At 45.0% G+C, this 15,000-nt stretch overlaps 2 protein-coding genes across 2 annotated transcripts in view; one reads left to right on the top strand and one right to left on the bottom strand.

Moving 5' to 3' along the window:
* Nucleotides 1–988: 988 nt before the first annotated feature.
* Nucleotides 989–12,309, bottom strand: calm1a (calmodulin 1a). Its single transcript, XM_031579887.2, has 6 exons — nt 12,155–12,309; nt 6,870–6,900; nt 5,984–6,127; nt 3,584–3,690; nt 2,789–2,924; nt 989–1,810 (listed from the first exon to the last, which is right to left on the bottom strand). The coding sequence occupies exons 1-6, from the start codon at nt 12,155–12,157 to the stop codon at nt 1,782–1,784; spliced, it is 450 nt and encodes a 149-aa protein (XP_031435747.1). The 5' UTR covers nt 12,158–12,309; the 3' UTR covers nt 989–1,781.
* Nucleotides 12,310–13,285: 976 nt separating this feature from the next.
* Nucleotides 13,286–15,000, top strand: part of nrde2 (NRDE-2, necessary for RNA interference, domain containing) — an 18,789-nt gene continuing 17,074 nt past the window's right edge. Inside the window, exon 1 of the mRNA XM_031580693.2 lies at nt 13,286–14,322. Coding sequence (XP_031436553.1) covers nt 14,262–14,322 — 61 coding nt within the window. The 5' untranslated portion in view covers nt 13,286–14,261. The remainder of the gene's footprint in view (nt 14,323–15,000) is intronic.

Genomic DNA, 15,000 nt, shown 5'->3' with positions numbered 1-15,000 from the left:
ACACATCTACATTAGTGGGTAAATAGGCTAAAACTAAAGTAAAAGAACATCATTTGTACAGAGATCATGCATCTGAGGCTCAAGGAATTCCTCTATAAATGTATATGCATCCCTCAAGAGTATTCTACGGCCAACCCTACACATGCAGCTGGAGAACAGTGAAGACACCACCATTATGCTCGTTTAAGTTCATGTTTTTTTTTATTGGAAAAAACAATTAAAAGACTAGCATGTACAACTTGGAATGAACATAACCTGAACTCAAAAAGATGAGAAGACACAGAGACAGAAACCTCTGTAGAGACGTGCAGATCTGAGATCTTGTGAGGAAAACAAAACAAAACAAAGAAACAAACAAAATGCAAGAAACAAACAAAATAAGATGCTCAAGGTTCCACCGTGTCTCCCCCCCCCCCACCCCCCCACTCAGGGCGTCCCAAACCTGAAGTCCCCCCCCCCCCCCCCTCTTCACTCCCCTCCAGAACGTCTCGGCGCACATGAAAAAACAAAACTCCAAATATTTACTAACATGCCAAACATGTCATTTTTGTTTTTAAAACTTCTATAGATTATTTTTTTTTTTGCCTTTTTTGATAAATGCTCCATTTTCTTAAAAATATCTCTTAAGTTTCTTTTTAGAATTATTTAAGCAAACCGCACAGGTCCCATCCATACAACACCACCACCCCCCCTCCCCCCAAGCTCACTGCAATTTCATCATGTCTTGGTGCGTTCACCTACTATCGGACAAAATTAAAACACGTTGAGTTTCCAAACTAGGAGTTGCATGAACCAATCCAAATCAAAGTTGGAAAATCAAATGTTGTTATGCTAGGTGTTGGGACTCTTAATGCTACAAGAGTTCGGAGTTAGGAGGATATGACCCTTCATGATTTGTGATTTTGAGAAAGGTTTAAATTCATCAACAGGGAAAAAGAAAGAACAGTCCACCTGTGATGATCAATAATTTATGTGTAGATCTTTATTGCCTTCATTAAAAAAAAAAAAAAAAAAAAAAATGTTTTCAATCTGAAAATAAAAATAAATCTGTTTTACTTTAATCAAAAAGCGTGTGAACATGACGCAGTTGATGGGTTTGACTTTGGAGCTTTTCAACTTGTCCGACCAGCACGTGAACACTCGACCTCCACCCAAACTAAAGACTTTGCAGTCTACCAGACAACACCCTGCCCATAACCACCACCACCCCCCACTCCACAAACAACCAAACACCAGCGGGAAATGGATTATGCCAACCGACTGTCCAGACTATGGCTCCAGCCTCAAGATGCATGCACCAACAACAGAAAGAACGAGGGAAAAAGGAAGAAGAAAGAAAAACAAGATCGTAGAGGAGAAACAGGACATAATGGCCAGCCCAAACACTGGGACCGGTTCAACAGTTGAAGCCATGTGCTCTCATAGGGGCTTCCTATAGCTTGTGGATTATTGGTATAGATTAAGAGTATTCTGTAGTCTTTACGGATGATCTAAGATTGATCGTCTGGAACAGGACCACTAGTCAGTACATGCAGATCATTGTTGTTGTTGTTTGTTGTTTTTTCTTCTTCAGTAGAGCATTAATTTTTTGTCTTTTTGTTACTTTATTTTTTTTTTTTACTTTTTAAGGACATTTTTTTTCCATTTTCAACATTCAGTTATATTTTCTATACAGAAACAGTATGAATAGATGAATATTTTTGCAAGAGGTAAGTAAAACATTTGACTGATTTTTCTTTTTTTTTAATCTTCTAAGGAGGTCGGGAGAGGACAGGGGCGCTTCACTTTGCCGTCATCATTTGTACAAACTCTGCGGAGGAGAAACAAAGGGGAAAAAAAACACCATTAGGAAGAAACGTTCCGATCATCACATCCAGTAATCACTTCCCATGGCTCTCCATACGCTCCACCGTACCTCCGTATTACAAGATAATCTCCAAATGCTGTCTGAGACTTGTCTATGTCAGACCAAGCCAAAAGCCTTTGAGTCAGATGTACAGACAGTTTATCTGTTCCAGTCAATAGCAGTAATGGCTCTGCTGCTTACAAAGTAGAAAAACAAAACTAGATCTGTATTTCTAAATGTCTGTTTTTCATAAACCTGCATCTCTAGCCAACTGGGAGAAGGATGCCTTCACAGAAATAGAGGCTCTCCTGACACAGGAAAGCAAGCTTCCGCACCAAACTGGCGGTCAACTAGGCTGAGGGCTTATGCCAATATTGGGGTATATCAATACCAATTTCAATTTTGGGTTGTGTCAATATTGGGTTATATCAATACCAATATCAATATTGGGTTGTGTCAATATTGGGGTATATCAATACCAATTTCAATATTGGGTTGTGTCAATATTGGGTTATATCAATACCAATATCAATATTGGGTTGTATCAATACCAATTTCAATATTGGGTTGTGTCAATATTGGGTTATATCAATACCAATATCAATATTGGGTTGTGTCAATATTGGGGTATATCAATACCAATCTCCATATTGGGTTGTGTCAATATTGGGTTATATCAATACCAATCTCCATATTGGGTTGTGTCAATATTGGGTTATATCAATACCAATCTCAATATTGGGTTCCATTTGTAGGCTACTCACTCCACTCACTGAGTGAGTTTAACCCTTGACTTAACAAAGTCAACATCGAGATGCCTTGAAATGTTATCAATAAACCTAAGTATTGGATGCTTGTCCTTTATGCATAAACCCGTGTGTGAATCCTGACCAAGAGTGTCCACTGATGCTACCAAATACTCCAGAGGTTGGGAATCCTCACCTTCGTAGTTGACCTGTCCGTCTCCGTCAATGTCGGCTTCTCTGATCATCTCGTCCACCTCCTCGTCCGTCAGCTTCTCGCCCAGGTTGGTCATGACGTGACGCAGCTCTGCAGCACTGATGTAGCCGTTCCCGTCCTGAGACAGATCAACATGTGTGTGAGAGGGATGCAACAAGGTTTGTTTGTGTGTGTGTGTGTGTGTGTCTGTGTGTGTGTGTGTGCGTGCATGCGTGTGTTATCAAATGGTAAATCACCACATTTTAACGTCTTAGATAGATCTGTTTTCCCATAGGTGGTGAAGTGAACCAATCGGCAAGCAGATGACTAAACCACTGAAGATCAACAGTGATGAGGGGCTACATGTTTCCTTTCAGACACATCACTCTTAGCGTCTGTACCAATGAGTCCCATACCCAATCACTCTTACCAGGGCTGACTCATGATACCTTATGCACTAATGTTCAAATCTTTGATAAGATGAGATGAGATTTAGAGTTTAGACTGTGTAGAGGTAGAATGGTATTCTATTGCAATCAAATGAATATGTATCCAACTAAAAGGCCAGGAAACAATAGGAATGCCTTTATCTTGCCTATCCAAAAAAAAAAAACATTTCTATTTAACCTTATCACTTTCAAACTGTCGTTTCATCTCGTCAATGTCCGTGATCTCTCACCACATAAACACGTATGCACGCACGCACACACTCCGAATGCTCACCTTGTCAAACACTCTGAAGGCCTCACGTATGCACACACACACACACACACACACACACACACTCCGAATGCTCACCTTGTCAAACACTCTGAAGGCCTCACGGATCTCCTCCTCGCTGTCTGTGTCCTTCATTTTCCTGGCCATCATGGTGAGGAACTCTGGGAAGTCAATTGTGCCGTTTCCTGGAGAGAGAGAGAGAGAGAGAGAGAGAGAGAGAGAGAGAGAGAAAGAAAGAAAGAAAGAGAGAGAGAGAGAGAGAGAGAGAGAAAGAAAGAAAGAAAGAAAGAAAGAGAGAGAGAGAGAGAGAGAGAGAGAGAAAGAAAGAGAGAGCGAGAGAAAGAAAGAGAGAAAGAGAGAGAGAGAAAGAGAGAGAGAGAGAGAGAGAGAGAGAGAGAGAAAGAAAGAAAGAAAGAAAGAAAGAGAGAGAGAGAGAGAGAGAGAGAGAAAGAAAGAGCGAGAGAAAGAAAGAGAGAAAGAGAGAGAGAGAGAGAGAAAGAGAGAGAGAGAGAGAGAGAGAGAAAGAAAGAGGACGGTCACATCACATACACTGTAGCCATGAAGATGGAACAGACACGCTATTCACTCCTATGGTTACGTATACTGAGTGCATTATGCAGCCAGTGGCCCGGAGGTGAAAGAGACATAAAGACCTCGGACACAACGTCAAAAGAGGAGGAGGAGGAGGAGGAGGAGGAGGAAGGGGAGAATGGGGATGTTTTAGCAACACAACAGCAGCAGGAATCTATACACACATATACACAAGTCAAACAAAATGGAGAATAGATTGACGAGCCTTGCTTGCGAACAACATAACATGGTAATACAATGTTTTGTCTGGTATCTGGTATGAAGTAAGACTTAACATTGACATTTGATAACTAGCAGTGCAATCAAATAAGAGATTTCCTTCCGTTTAAAACATCCAAAAAGTCACACTGTCTCTGACAGAGCTGGGCGGGGACCTCACAAGCTACATACTACATACATACTTTTCACACACAGTGAAGGCGCCAACCAATCACGCTGACAAAAAAAACTAGCCAACAGTAGAAAAGGTTCCTGGTATTAGCATACGAGCATATGAGAATGTGATGAATATCTTACACTTGGAGTGCCTGTGTGCAGATACGCGAGTAGAAAAGGTTCCTGGTGTAAGCATATGAGAATGTGATGATTATCTACACTTGGAGTGAATGTGTGCAGATACGCGAGTAGAAAAGGTTCCTGGTGTTAGCATACGAGCATATGAGAATGTGATGATTATCTACACTTGGAGTGCCTGTGTGCAGATACGCGAGTAGAAAAGGTTCCTGGTGTTAGCATACGAGCATATGAGAATGTGATGATCATCTACACCCAGCTGGCCTCAGGGCTTGGCATTTCCCTCTGTGCATTGAACATCCACTGCCTCATGGGACACGAGCTGTGAGTGCTGACTGCTCCCCTGAGTGCTCTGTGTGTGTGTGTGTGTGTGTGTGTCTGTGTCTGTGTGTGTGTGTGTGTGTGTGTGTGTGAGCGAGTGAGTGAGTGAGTGTGACATTGGGAAATTTGATAAGCTTATTTGCTCCAAACGTCAATAAGAGAACAATGCGCCCCCCCCCCCCCCACACACACACACAACCCATCCATGAGTGTGTCTGTATAAACAGTTATGTAATGGTCCATTTCACAGCGGTGTGTGTGTGTGTGTATCACATTATTCCCCAGGGCCATTAAGGTGATTGGCCAACTACGTGTCCCTTGTGTGTGTGTGTGTGTGTGTGTGTGTGTGTGTGTGTGTGTGTGTGTGTGTGTGTGTGTGTGTGTGTGTGTGTGTGTGTGTGTGTGTGTGTGTGTGCATCCAACTGTCCCCCCGCGTGAAGAGTGTTAATAATGTGTTAGTACGTGGGTTAGCAACGGGCGTAGAGGTGTGCTTCGATTATTCCCCCTGGGCCAAGCAGAGGCAGAGGCAGCGAGCACCAAGGCAGGCGGGCAGGCAGGCAGCTCCGAGAGGAAAGTGGATTACGTAAGGGACTCATGGGCCCATTATTACCTGCAGTTATTCAAGCGGCTTTGCTGTATTGTGACCCACATAGAGCTGGAGAGATGAGCGAAGTGTGATGGCTCTACACCTCACACATGCACACAACTGGGATCAGCTTACGCTTACGTCCACGAAGCTCAACACACACACTCTGCAGCCCAGACATTTGAAATCTTCGCCCATTTGCCCACTTGAAGTGGATCGCTTACGTAAATATAGGCTGACAAAAGACACAGCAACCACACACACACACACACACTCACCTCACACACACAAGTCAATTCTGCGGTCCTGCCTGAAAGACTACCTCAAGACAAGACACAACAACCCCAACAGAAATGTCACCCCAACAGTTGTGCCACTGAATCCCCCCCCCCCCCCCCCCCCTGCCCCCCGGGTGAAGGGGTGCGTCGCCATAGCGCCGGCTCCCCCTCTCGTCCTCCTCCACTCACCGTCTGCGTCCACCTCGTTGATCATGTCCTGCAGCTCCGCCTCAGTGGGGTTCTGGCCCAGGGAGCGCATCACTGTGCCCAGCTCTTTGGTGGTGATGGTGCCGTCGCCGTCCTTGTCGAACAAGGAGAACGCCTCCTTGAACTCTGTGTGCACAAACGGAGGGAGAGAGGGAGAGAGGGATGAGTGGACGGAGTGGAAGTGAGATGGTGGGGGGTGGGTGGGGACAGAGGGCCGTGCAGAGAGACAGCGATATAAAGGGAGAGCCCCCATCAGAAGGAGGAAAGAAAAAAAAGCATGAAAGGGATCAACAATTCATTCACACTTCACAGAAAAAGCTCTCGCCATAAAAAAACCCCAGCAAGATAAAATGCTGGAATCTAATCTTAAGAGAACTGGAAAAGAATCTTGCTGCTTGCTAACAGGAATCTGAGCCTCTCTCTCTAAAAAAAACCACACAACCAAACCAAACAAACAAACAAACAAACAAACATAACGTCCAAAACTCAAATTCTGTAGTTTACTGCAGGATATGGAGCAGTTCTATTATTGATAAATATTTCATCGCTCTCGGATGACAGGCTGCATGTCCCATTTCTTACATCCTGGCAGGAAGCGTCAACAGCAGTCTAAATGGATCGCGATACAGCGCCTCTAATGGACTTCCTTAATCACTAGAATTAATCTCAGACAGCTCTCATTAGCGACTGATAAATAGGCGTGTTAAGTGCTGATAGATGGGCTTAATCAGTGATTGGCCGCAGACACACACACACATACATACATACACACACAGGCAGCTCAGTTGTATGAATTATTCATTCGCTGACAAAGATTTAAAAAGAAAAAAAAAAGTCCAGCCGACAGCCTTTCTACACATGTACTCACCAGCGATCTGCTCTTCTGTTAGCTGGTCGGCCTGTGGGGGGAGAGAGAGAAAGAGAGAAGGAGAGAAGGAGGAAAGGAAGGGGAAGGGGGAGAGAGAGAGAGAGACAAATAAATATTAAATCAGGCTTTGCTAAAAGGGGGTCAACAAACTTTTGCATTTCGGAAGGATGGAAGCAGACCTTGACCATCTCTAACACACACATACACGCAGAGAAACTTTGAAAGGTGATGTTGACGATTGCACACAAGAAATGTTAAAACTGCGAGAAGTGTCAAGCCACCGATGTGGGTTTGACCACAGCACTCTGACGAGTGACCTTTCCATGACCCTGCTGGCACCACCAATGCTCACCACTTTAAGATCCGCGCTACTAGCTTCCCTGTGCAACAATCTGCCTTTAAATCACCGGGAACTCCCATCTCCCTGCAGTTTAAAGGCCAGCAGCTGTAATCTGTCCATACGAATGTATGTCACATCAGTGTGGTTAAGTAAGACATTGAGCTCACAACATAGCTTCAAGGGGTCCCCATATCAAACAGCCATTTCCCCAACCCCTTGACACTCCTATGCCAGGGGGAACGATTCAATACTGCCGCATCACTTTACATAGATGCTTCACGAGTCATCCTGAGAGATCAGTGATGCCTCTTTCAAAAATACACCCTGATTTAAAATAACTGATCCACGTAACTGTTCTTTGAAGACCTGTGGAGGAATCGGTGACCAAATGGCAAGGTGTCTATTAGTCTACCCAAGCATAAGGTGCTTTTGGACCAAATGGCTTCCTGTCACCAGCTCCTAAGGTCTCCTCTCTGACTGCATGTTCCTTCATTCAACCCAACCCAACCCAAGCTACTTGCGATTGAAGAGCCTGAGGACATAACGCTGTGGCATTCTCTGGAGTCACTGATCTAAGCCTATTCTATGGGGTCTAAGGGTTCACTTTCTCCTTCATCAATAAGACAGCAGGTGTGAACCTTAATGTTGTCCATCTGGATAGCAGTCAGGTCAGCCACCAGCCTCTTAGCCTTGGGCTCACTCTGGCATCCCCTCGTGGGCTTGACCCCTCCACCACCTCCGACCCCGCGACCTGCGCCCACGCCGCCGGCGGCACCAAACACAGCACCCGCTCCGTTTTTGGACGCCAAGCCAGCGTCCAGCGTCGCGCGCAGCGTGACCAGCCCCTCGGCCAGGCACTCGGCCCGCTTGGCGGTCTGCTTCCCGTCGCGGCGCACCTCGGCCAGCTCGGCGCGGCTGGCCTGCAGGCCGTTCTTCAGGTCCTGGAGCTCCTTGACCACGGCGTCCACGCGCCCGTTGGTGGAGTCCACCAGCATGTACATGAAGGACTTGTAGTTGCGCTCCTGGAGCTCCACCAGCTCCTTGTAGAAGTACTGCTGCTGGTCCAGCAGCTCGTACACCATGGACAGAGTCACCAGCGAATCCTCCTCCACCGCGTACATGGCCGCCTTCTTGGGGTGCATCTTCCTCATTTTGGGAGGCAGGTTGTGACGAAATCTTACTCGACTCTTCGTTTACTAATTCTTGCCCTCCTTTCCTCTTTTTGCTCCTTTGCTCTCTCTCTCTCCTTCTCTGCGTCCAGAGTGACCGGTTTGAGACCCTGCCTTGGGGTAGGCAGCAGGTGGCCAAGGACAGAGAAAGAGTGAAAGTGAGAAAGAGAGAGACAGCGAGAGAGAGAGAGAGAGAGAGAGAGAGAGAGAGGGATTGAAACAGAGCGAGAGCCCAGCGGCTCACCAGTATTTTGACACCCATCTGTGCCCGGGTCTGGATGGCGGTGGCTACCTCCTGCTGGTGCATTGAGGGCTGCATTGTATTGGGTGTCTGACAGTCAGTGGGGGGGGGGCGGCTGAGGCCCGTCAAGTGTCTGGCGGATCAGGTTGGGGGCCTGGTCTCCCCGCCGCAATCTAGGCTGTCAGCGGCTCGGCATCGGTTTCACCGACACGGCAAGATCGTTTCCGTGATTTGAGCTCAGACTCGTCTCGTCCTGACCCCTCCTTGCCACCATGAGGGCAGGCGGACGACACCCTAGTGCTTTGCCAGTCACGGCACAGATTGGGTAGGTTAGGGTGGCGGGCAACAGATAAAGTTCCGACAGCCAAATCACCTGCCCGCCCCTCAGTCCCTTCACACTCCTTCTCTGTCCCTACCCGTCTGTCGACCGGCCTCCTCGTCTCCCTGCCTCTAGTGTTACCTGTCCTGCTGGGCATCTCCTTTACCTGTGGCCTACTGGCCGCATCTGACCACTCCGTATCGCTCCGTATCGCTTCAATCCACAGTCTGCTGATACTTAAGCGATTCATCTGGGCTTGCATCATACACATGGACATCTTTCGGGGGGTCAAAGAGGGAAAGCCTGTTGATCGAGTTCAACTCTACTGTCCAGAATCACTCTTGAACACGTGTCATCCCTGTCTTGAGTCTAGGATGAAGGGCCAGCAGGCACAGCAAGACCCTTGTGTATCTCGCTCATTCATCTATTCTGTCTCAAAATATTCCATACACGCGTACGACAGATTTCCTTTCAAGCTCTATCCCACAAGGGAACCACTACGCTCACTGTCCATGTCTCACCAGACTGGGGCCATGCCTTCCTCTGCACCACAGCCCCAGTGTTGGACTCATGCCAGGTCAGGCGCCCTCCAGCACGCACGCACACACACACACACACACACACACACACACACACACACACTATCAAACACACCATCTACTGCTGCCAGGAATCTGGCCTGGATACAGAATTGCTGCGCAACATCGCCTGGAATCTGGCCTCAATTTGGAGATGCTCCGCAGGCACGAGCTAGCACTTGGATAGAGACACACACACACACACACACACACACACACACACACACACACACACACACACACACACACACACACACACACACACACACACACACACACACACACACACACACACACCTGAATGGCAGGCCCAGTGAACTGGAGGCTTGTGAGCTGATAATCAGCGTGGTATTGCCACTTTCACACCATGTTTTGCGGGGCAGCCCCTGAGGGGGTTTTGCCGTGGCACTGCCAATGTGACGGAGGAGGAGGGGGTACCCACTGAACCATAATGACCTTCCTACACACTCACGCCCTTGCCTCCCTACTAGTATGTGTGGCTCGCGCATTCCCCAGCCAAATCCACTAAAGACAGAGGTAAAGATATACCCCCCTACTCCATAAGATCAAAAGCATTTACAATGACACAATTTGGCACACAAACACAGTGAGCATAGATACAGTTCCAGTAGATGACACAAGCATGAAAGATCCCAACTACAACCATTCACCAATAACGTTCCTGTGTGAGAGGGAGAAGGGGACTGCTTAATTAGATTTAGCAAGGTCTCCCACTGTGAGGGACAGTCTCTGTCTTGGCATTCATATCAACATTTTATGCATACAAACGCACAAGATATGCTTTCCCTGCCTGTGGTTATACATGCATGATGCAACAGTGCCTTATGTAATCAGTGACCCTGAAGAGAAACGCAAATTAAGAGCTTCTACAACATCAAAGAGATACCAATGTTTGGTGTTTTCTTGGGGACCCTGCAGACCAACACTTGGAGGATGCACAGCGGCCAAGCTTCTAGACCTTTCTGCATGGAAAAGCACATCAGTTCATTTCGCGGCGACGCACGCCCTCCCATGGCGTGACTCCAGGAGTTGGGTCAGAGACCCCGAGGCCATCGCGAGGACCAGTGGAAAATCCCTGCATCTCTCACACAGGCGCACCGATTCAAAACGGTGAGGCAGAATCTACGACCTGAGTGGACGCAACCACCTTTCTTTCTTCCAACACAACACAACTGCACACGGCAGATTTAGGCGGCATCTCCCTGCGGCGTGGAGAACCAACCACAAGCGGAGAACAACCCACAACAGTGTATTGGAAACGCGTGAAGGAGGTTTTGAAACACCATAACGACTCGGATGCAATTTGTGCTTTTGGTGCGTCATATGGTTACTTACACAACGCAATTAGCTCAGCATCCATGAAGATGGCGTGAGACTTCCTACATTTTTGACACAGAACGGGTCGGCGTGTGCTGCGCAACAGCGGCGCATCAAACCTAACGTTATCCTAAACTATATTGGATGTTTATTAAAAGACATCAGACAGAATGTCCAGTGATACATCAGTCGTTTGATAATAAAAACTGATTCAACCATTCAGTTATCCGACATTATATTAACAGGAGATGGCTTATGTTTAGTGAATCAACTCCTATATTGTTTCCAAGAGTACCGGCAGAAACTGTTGATAATAGCTTCCCGATCTAGACTGTCAACAAGCAGTCAGTGGTACCGACATTATCGTACCAATGGAATACATTTAGCGGCCCGCGAAATATTAATAGCCAATAACGTTCGTATTCACCTCGTCATGTAGGCTGGCCAGTTTTTTTTATCCAGTGCATACCCTCATGAATTAGCCGCAACTCCACGTTAAAAGCATTTTGTTTAGTTGAGATTGAGCTTTATGAAAAGCGAACTGTCAAGCGAATATACACCCAACTACCTAACTTCAGTAACTTGAAAGGTCTTGACTGATAAAACAGAATTTGACTTATGTTTCCTAGGTGGATAGCTAGACCAGTAGACATTTTTTTTTTTTTTTTTAATTGTAACAAAAAAAAAACGCTTGTAGGACAAGTTCACCCGGTGAAACCGCAACTGTAGACCACTGTCCTGTTCACGCAGGGTGATTTACCCTCCTGAATCTTAACTGAAATTAATTATTTTAGTAAGCCTCTTGTTACTATTTCACTCGTTTCGTTCATTCATAGATACCCGAATCTTACCGCTACCTGTATTTCAAACATGTAACTTAGCAAATATAGCTAGCGATGGCTTGCTAGCAAAGTCGCCTTCTAACTGATGTTGGGCTCGTTCGAAACAGGGGTGTCAAGTGAGACTGCATCAGAGACGTCTCTTTTGAACCGCGATTCCAGCTAACCTTAAAACAATCCACGATCAGAACAAGTGCAACAGGTGACACCTCCCAATATACTGCGTGCATAACCTTTCAGATGTAAATCAATTATGCCAAAGGGGGGAAACGCGAAAAAATAGCCAAGTTAGCCCAGGCTCAAAATCTATCAAGGAAGCTCATTACTATCTACGTTATACAAGATTTCCAACTTGTCATACGAAGCGTTCAAATGATCTAGTCTTCATTGTCAAAGCCTTTACAACACAAATGGCTGTATTAACTGATAATGAACATAAGGTACATAAATAGGCTACATACCATTTCTGACGGCGTTTATGGATCAGTCTTCACAAGCTACTCTACAAGGGCGAGGGCTCTCGTCTACACCTCTATCACACAACCAAAGATGTGTGTCACAAGTGTTCTGTGGGCTATATAAGTTCGTGTATTCCTCCGCCGCGCAGTCCCGGTTCACTCACTTCCGTATATCCCCACTGCAGAACGTAGTTCATAACCCCTCCCCCTTCTCAACTAGGCTAATGCAGTGTCCCAGTACTGCGCGTAGAAAACATCAGAAAGTATTGAAACATGTGATTAGCCTACTTGGTGGAAACTGCCTGATCAAAAACACCCACAAAAACATGCAAATTCACAACACAAATCCTTACAACGAAATACCCTATGCACAGCAACGAGTTTGTAGATTTTGACATGTAATCTAATGAAGCATTTATTTGAAGTGTCAGGACATTTTCACCTCCACTATGGCAGATGTCATATACTTAGGATGTCAATGTTTTTGTTTCACACTGTGTTCAGGCTTTTATTTCACTGTCATTCACTTGAAAGTAGGTTCATATGACTAAACACAAAGTAGGTTCATATGACTATGGCCGGCACATCACAAAAACGTTAATATCAAAATAAAAAAAATGCATTGAGAGGACCACATTGTCACAAGTTTACAAACACACTGGTTTGTTTCAATCCAATGTCTGCAGAGCATCTTAACATCTAAACAATAATATAGTTGCCCTAATTTGCCACAACATAGGCGTACATAATTATGACCAATTGGCTGCTGGAACAGTGAGTTTTGAGGGATTATGACAGGACACATTTCTATGAGCGGCCTGCTGCACTAGATCAGGGCTGGAATACAACTTGTGGGGCAATGCAGCATAAATCTATTGCTATTCATTGGTAAAGTCAATATTTCGTGGTATGTGAAACAATGTTCATCCACTTTAAAATTAATATCACAACACATTTTCTGTCTCTCTCTCTCTCCCTCTCTCTCTCTCTCACACACACACACAAGCACGCACACACTAACGTACACTATTATATATTTATTATTTTACCGCAATGCTGTCAACGTCTTTGAATAGACCGTTAAATGCCCTACTGAGTGCAGGAGCCTGAACACTACACACACTTTTTTTTTTTTTTTTTTTTTTTTTTTTACAATTTGGCACTAAGTTATTTCAGCGGAAGGATACGTTCCACGTTGTGGTCTGCTCTCTTTTGTTGATGCTAGAGAAATTGCGGCTAAATCTGTGAGGGTGTGCGCGATTGGTTACTCCAGACCTGCAATAGTATATTCCATGTAAGGAGGTCTATGATTGGTTACGTTAGATCTGCAATGCGTCAAGCAATGGCGCTCAATTTAGCTTTGGTGGTGGATGTAAGAATACATCATTGGTAACCATAGTTGGTTATGTTGTGCACCTTTCTGGTTGATAACATATTAGTGTTTACCGTTAATTGCGATTGTATGTTGTTAGGTTTTTCCGTATGCTTTCATACAGAGACAAGCCACATGGTTATTATTGAGGATGTGTGGTGTAAAGTGATTGGTCACTGGAAATATCACGGAACTATTTGCAAGGCGTCGCGGAATTTAAAACGAAGAGAAGAGAGACCGGTTCATGGAAAAAAATATATATGCTCGTATTTGTGGGACCAATCAAACGTTTTGGTGAATTAATTATGGTCTCATGTTTACATCTACTAAAGGCAACAACGTTGCGGTTATTGTAGGGTACATTTTTTCTTTTTTTATGTGCGATGTGAAAAATCATGAATTCCCGTTACAGCGAGACAGCACATATTACAGAATTTCACAGTTGTAGCCTACAACATATTAGTAGACGCAAAGAATCAAGAACAAATTCAGCCTACAATCAGGACACCTTAAAGTCCGGCAACTAATTAACGTACATACAAAAATCAATAATAAAACGAAGAAAACTCTAGTAACATGATTCCTGGTATTTATTTCTTAATGTTGACAGAAATTAATGAGAGTAGTAAACTACACTGGAGGATGATGTGACTGTCAGATCAAAACTAGCACGTGTTTGGATTGCGACGTGTGACGCAATATTACTGCGACTGTTTTGAAATTGTGTGCGGAGACGACATGGCCCTGTTTCCAGCGTTTCATGGAATATCAACTGAAAAAGAAGACAACTCTCCTAAAGGTATGGTCCGAATTAGGTTGAGTTAAAATGTCGTTTAACTGGCTTTCATTTGTGAACGTGCTATTACTGGTTTGGTTGGAATCTTGAGGGGGGATCAGAATAGACTTGAAGGAACACACAGGAAACTAGACTTCAGTTACAGTAGTCCCTAGTAAAATGAATAACCATAAACAATTTTATACAGTAAGAAAATAATGATAGTTAATGTCTATAGACAGTAAAAGAAGGATATGGCCATTTAAATGTAGCACTCTTGTAGGTTCTCAACAGTTGACTCAACAAGTTTTCGAGTGTAACGTCACATTTATGATGCTTTGCAGTCAGTCTGTGTTGATCCTTAAAATGAATGAGATGACTGTTGGGATATGGGTTTAGTGTTAGTGGATTCCCTTTAGTCAATGTTGTCAATGTTGTTCAATTGTTAGGCGTGATAGATTTGTTGACCACCTATTTGGGGACAGAAACACAGACGTAGGCCTAGTTGTAGAAGGATCAGAGGAGTTCATATCGTGGTGAAAAACTCTTGGTTCAAAGATGCATAGAGGTGTAACGGTAGGCCAACATGTACTCGTACCGAAACGTCACGGTACAGTAGTTACGGTTCGGTGTATGCTGTTGCACGGACAATACGTGGCACATCCCAAACTGTATGTGCATGCTTCCTCGTCCCTTGGTCGC

Source organism: Clupea harengus, chromosome 14 (assembly GCF_900700415.2).
Source record: "Clupea harengus chromosome 14, Ch_v2.0.2, whole genome shotgun sequence".
Classification (NCBI taxonomy): Eukaryota; Metazoa; Chordata; class Actinopteri; order Clupeiformes; family Clupeidae; genus Clupea; species Clupea harengus.
Note: the sequence above shows the minus strand (reverse complement) of the source record. Positions and strands in the feature narration are given on the sequence as shown.

Excerpts from the sequence above, each read along its gene's own strand:
- calm1a (XM_031579887.2), bottom strand. Across the intron at positions 6,128-6,869 it reads AACAGAAGAGCAGATCGCTG|AGTTCAAGGAGGCGTTCTCC; the intron begins GTGAGTACATGT and ends TTGTGCACACAG. Across the intron at positions 1,811-2,788 it reads CGGACAGGTCAACTACGAAG|AGTTTGTACAAATGATGACG; the intron begins GTGAGGATTCCC and ends TCTCCTCCGCAG.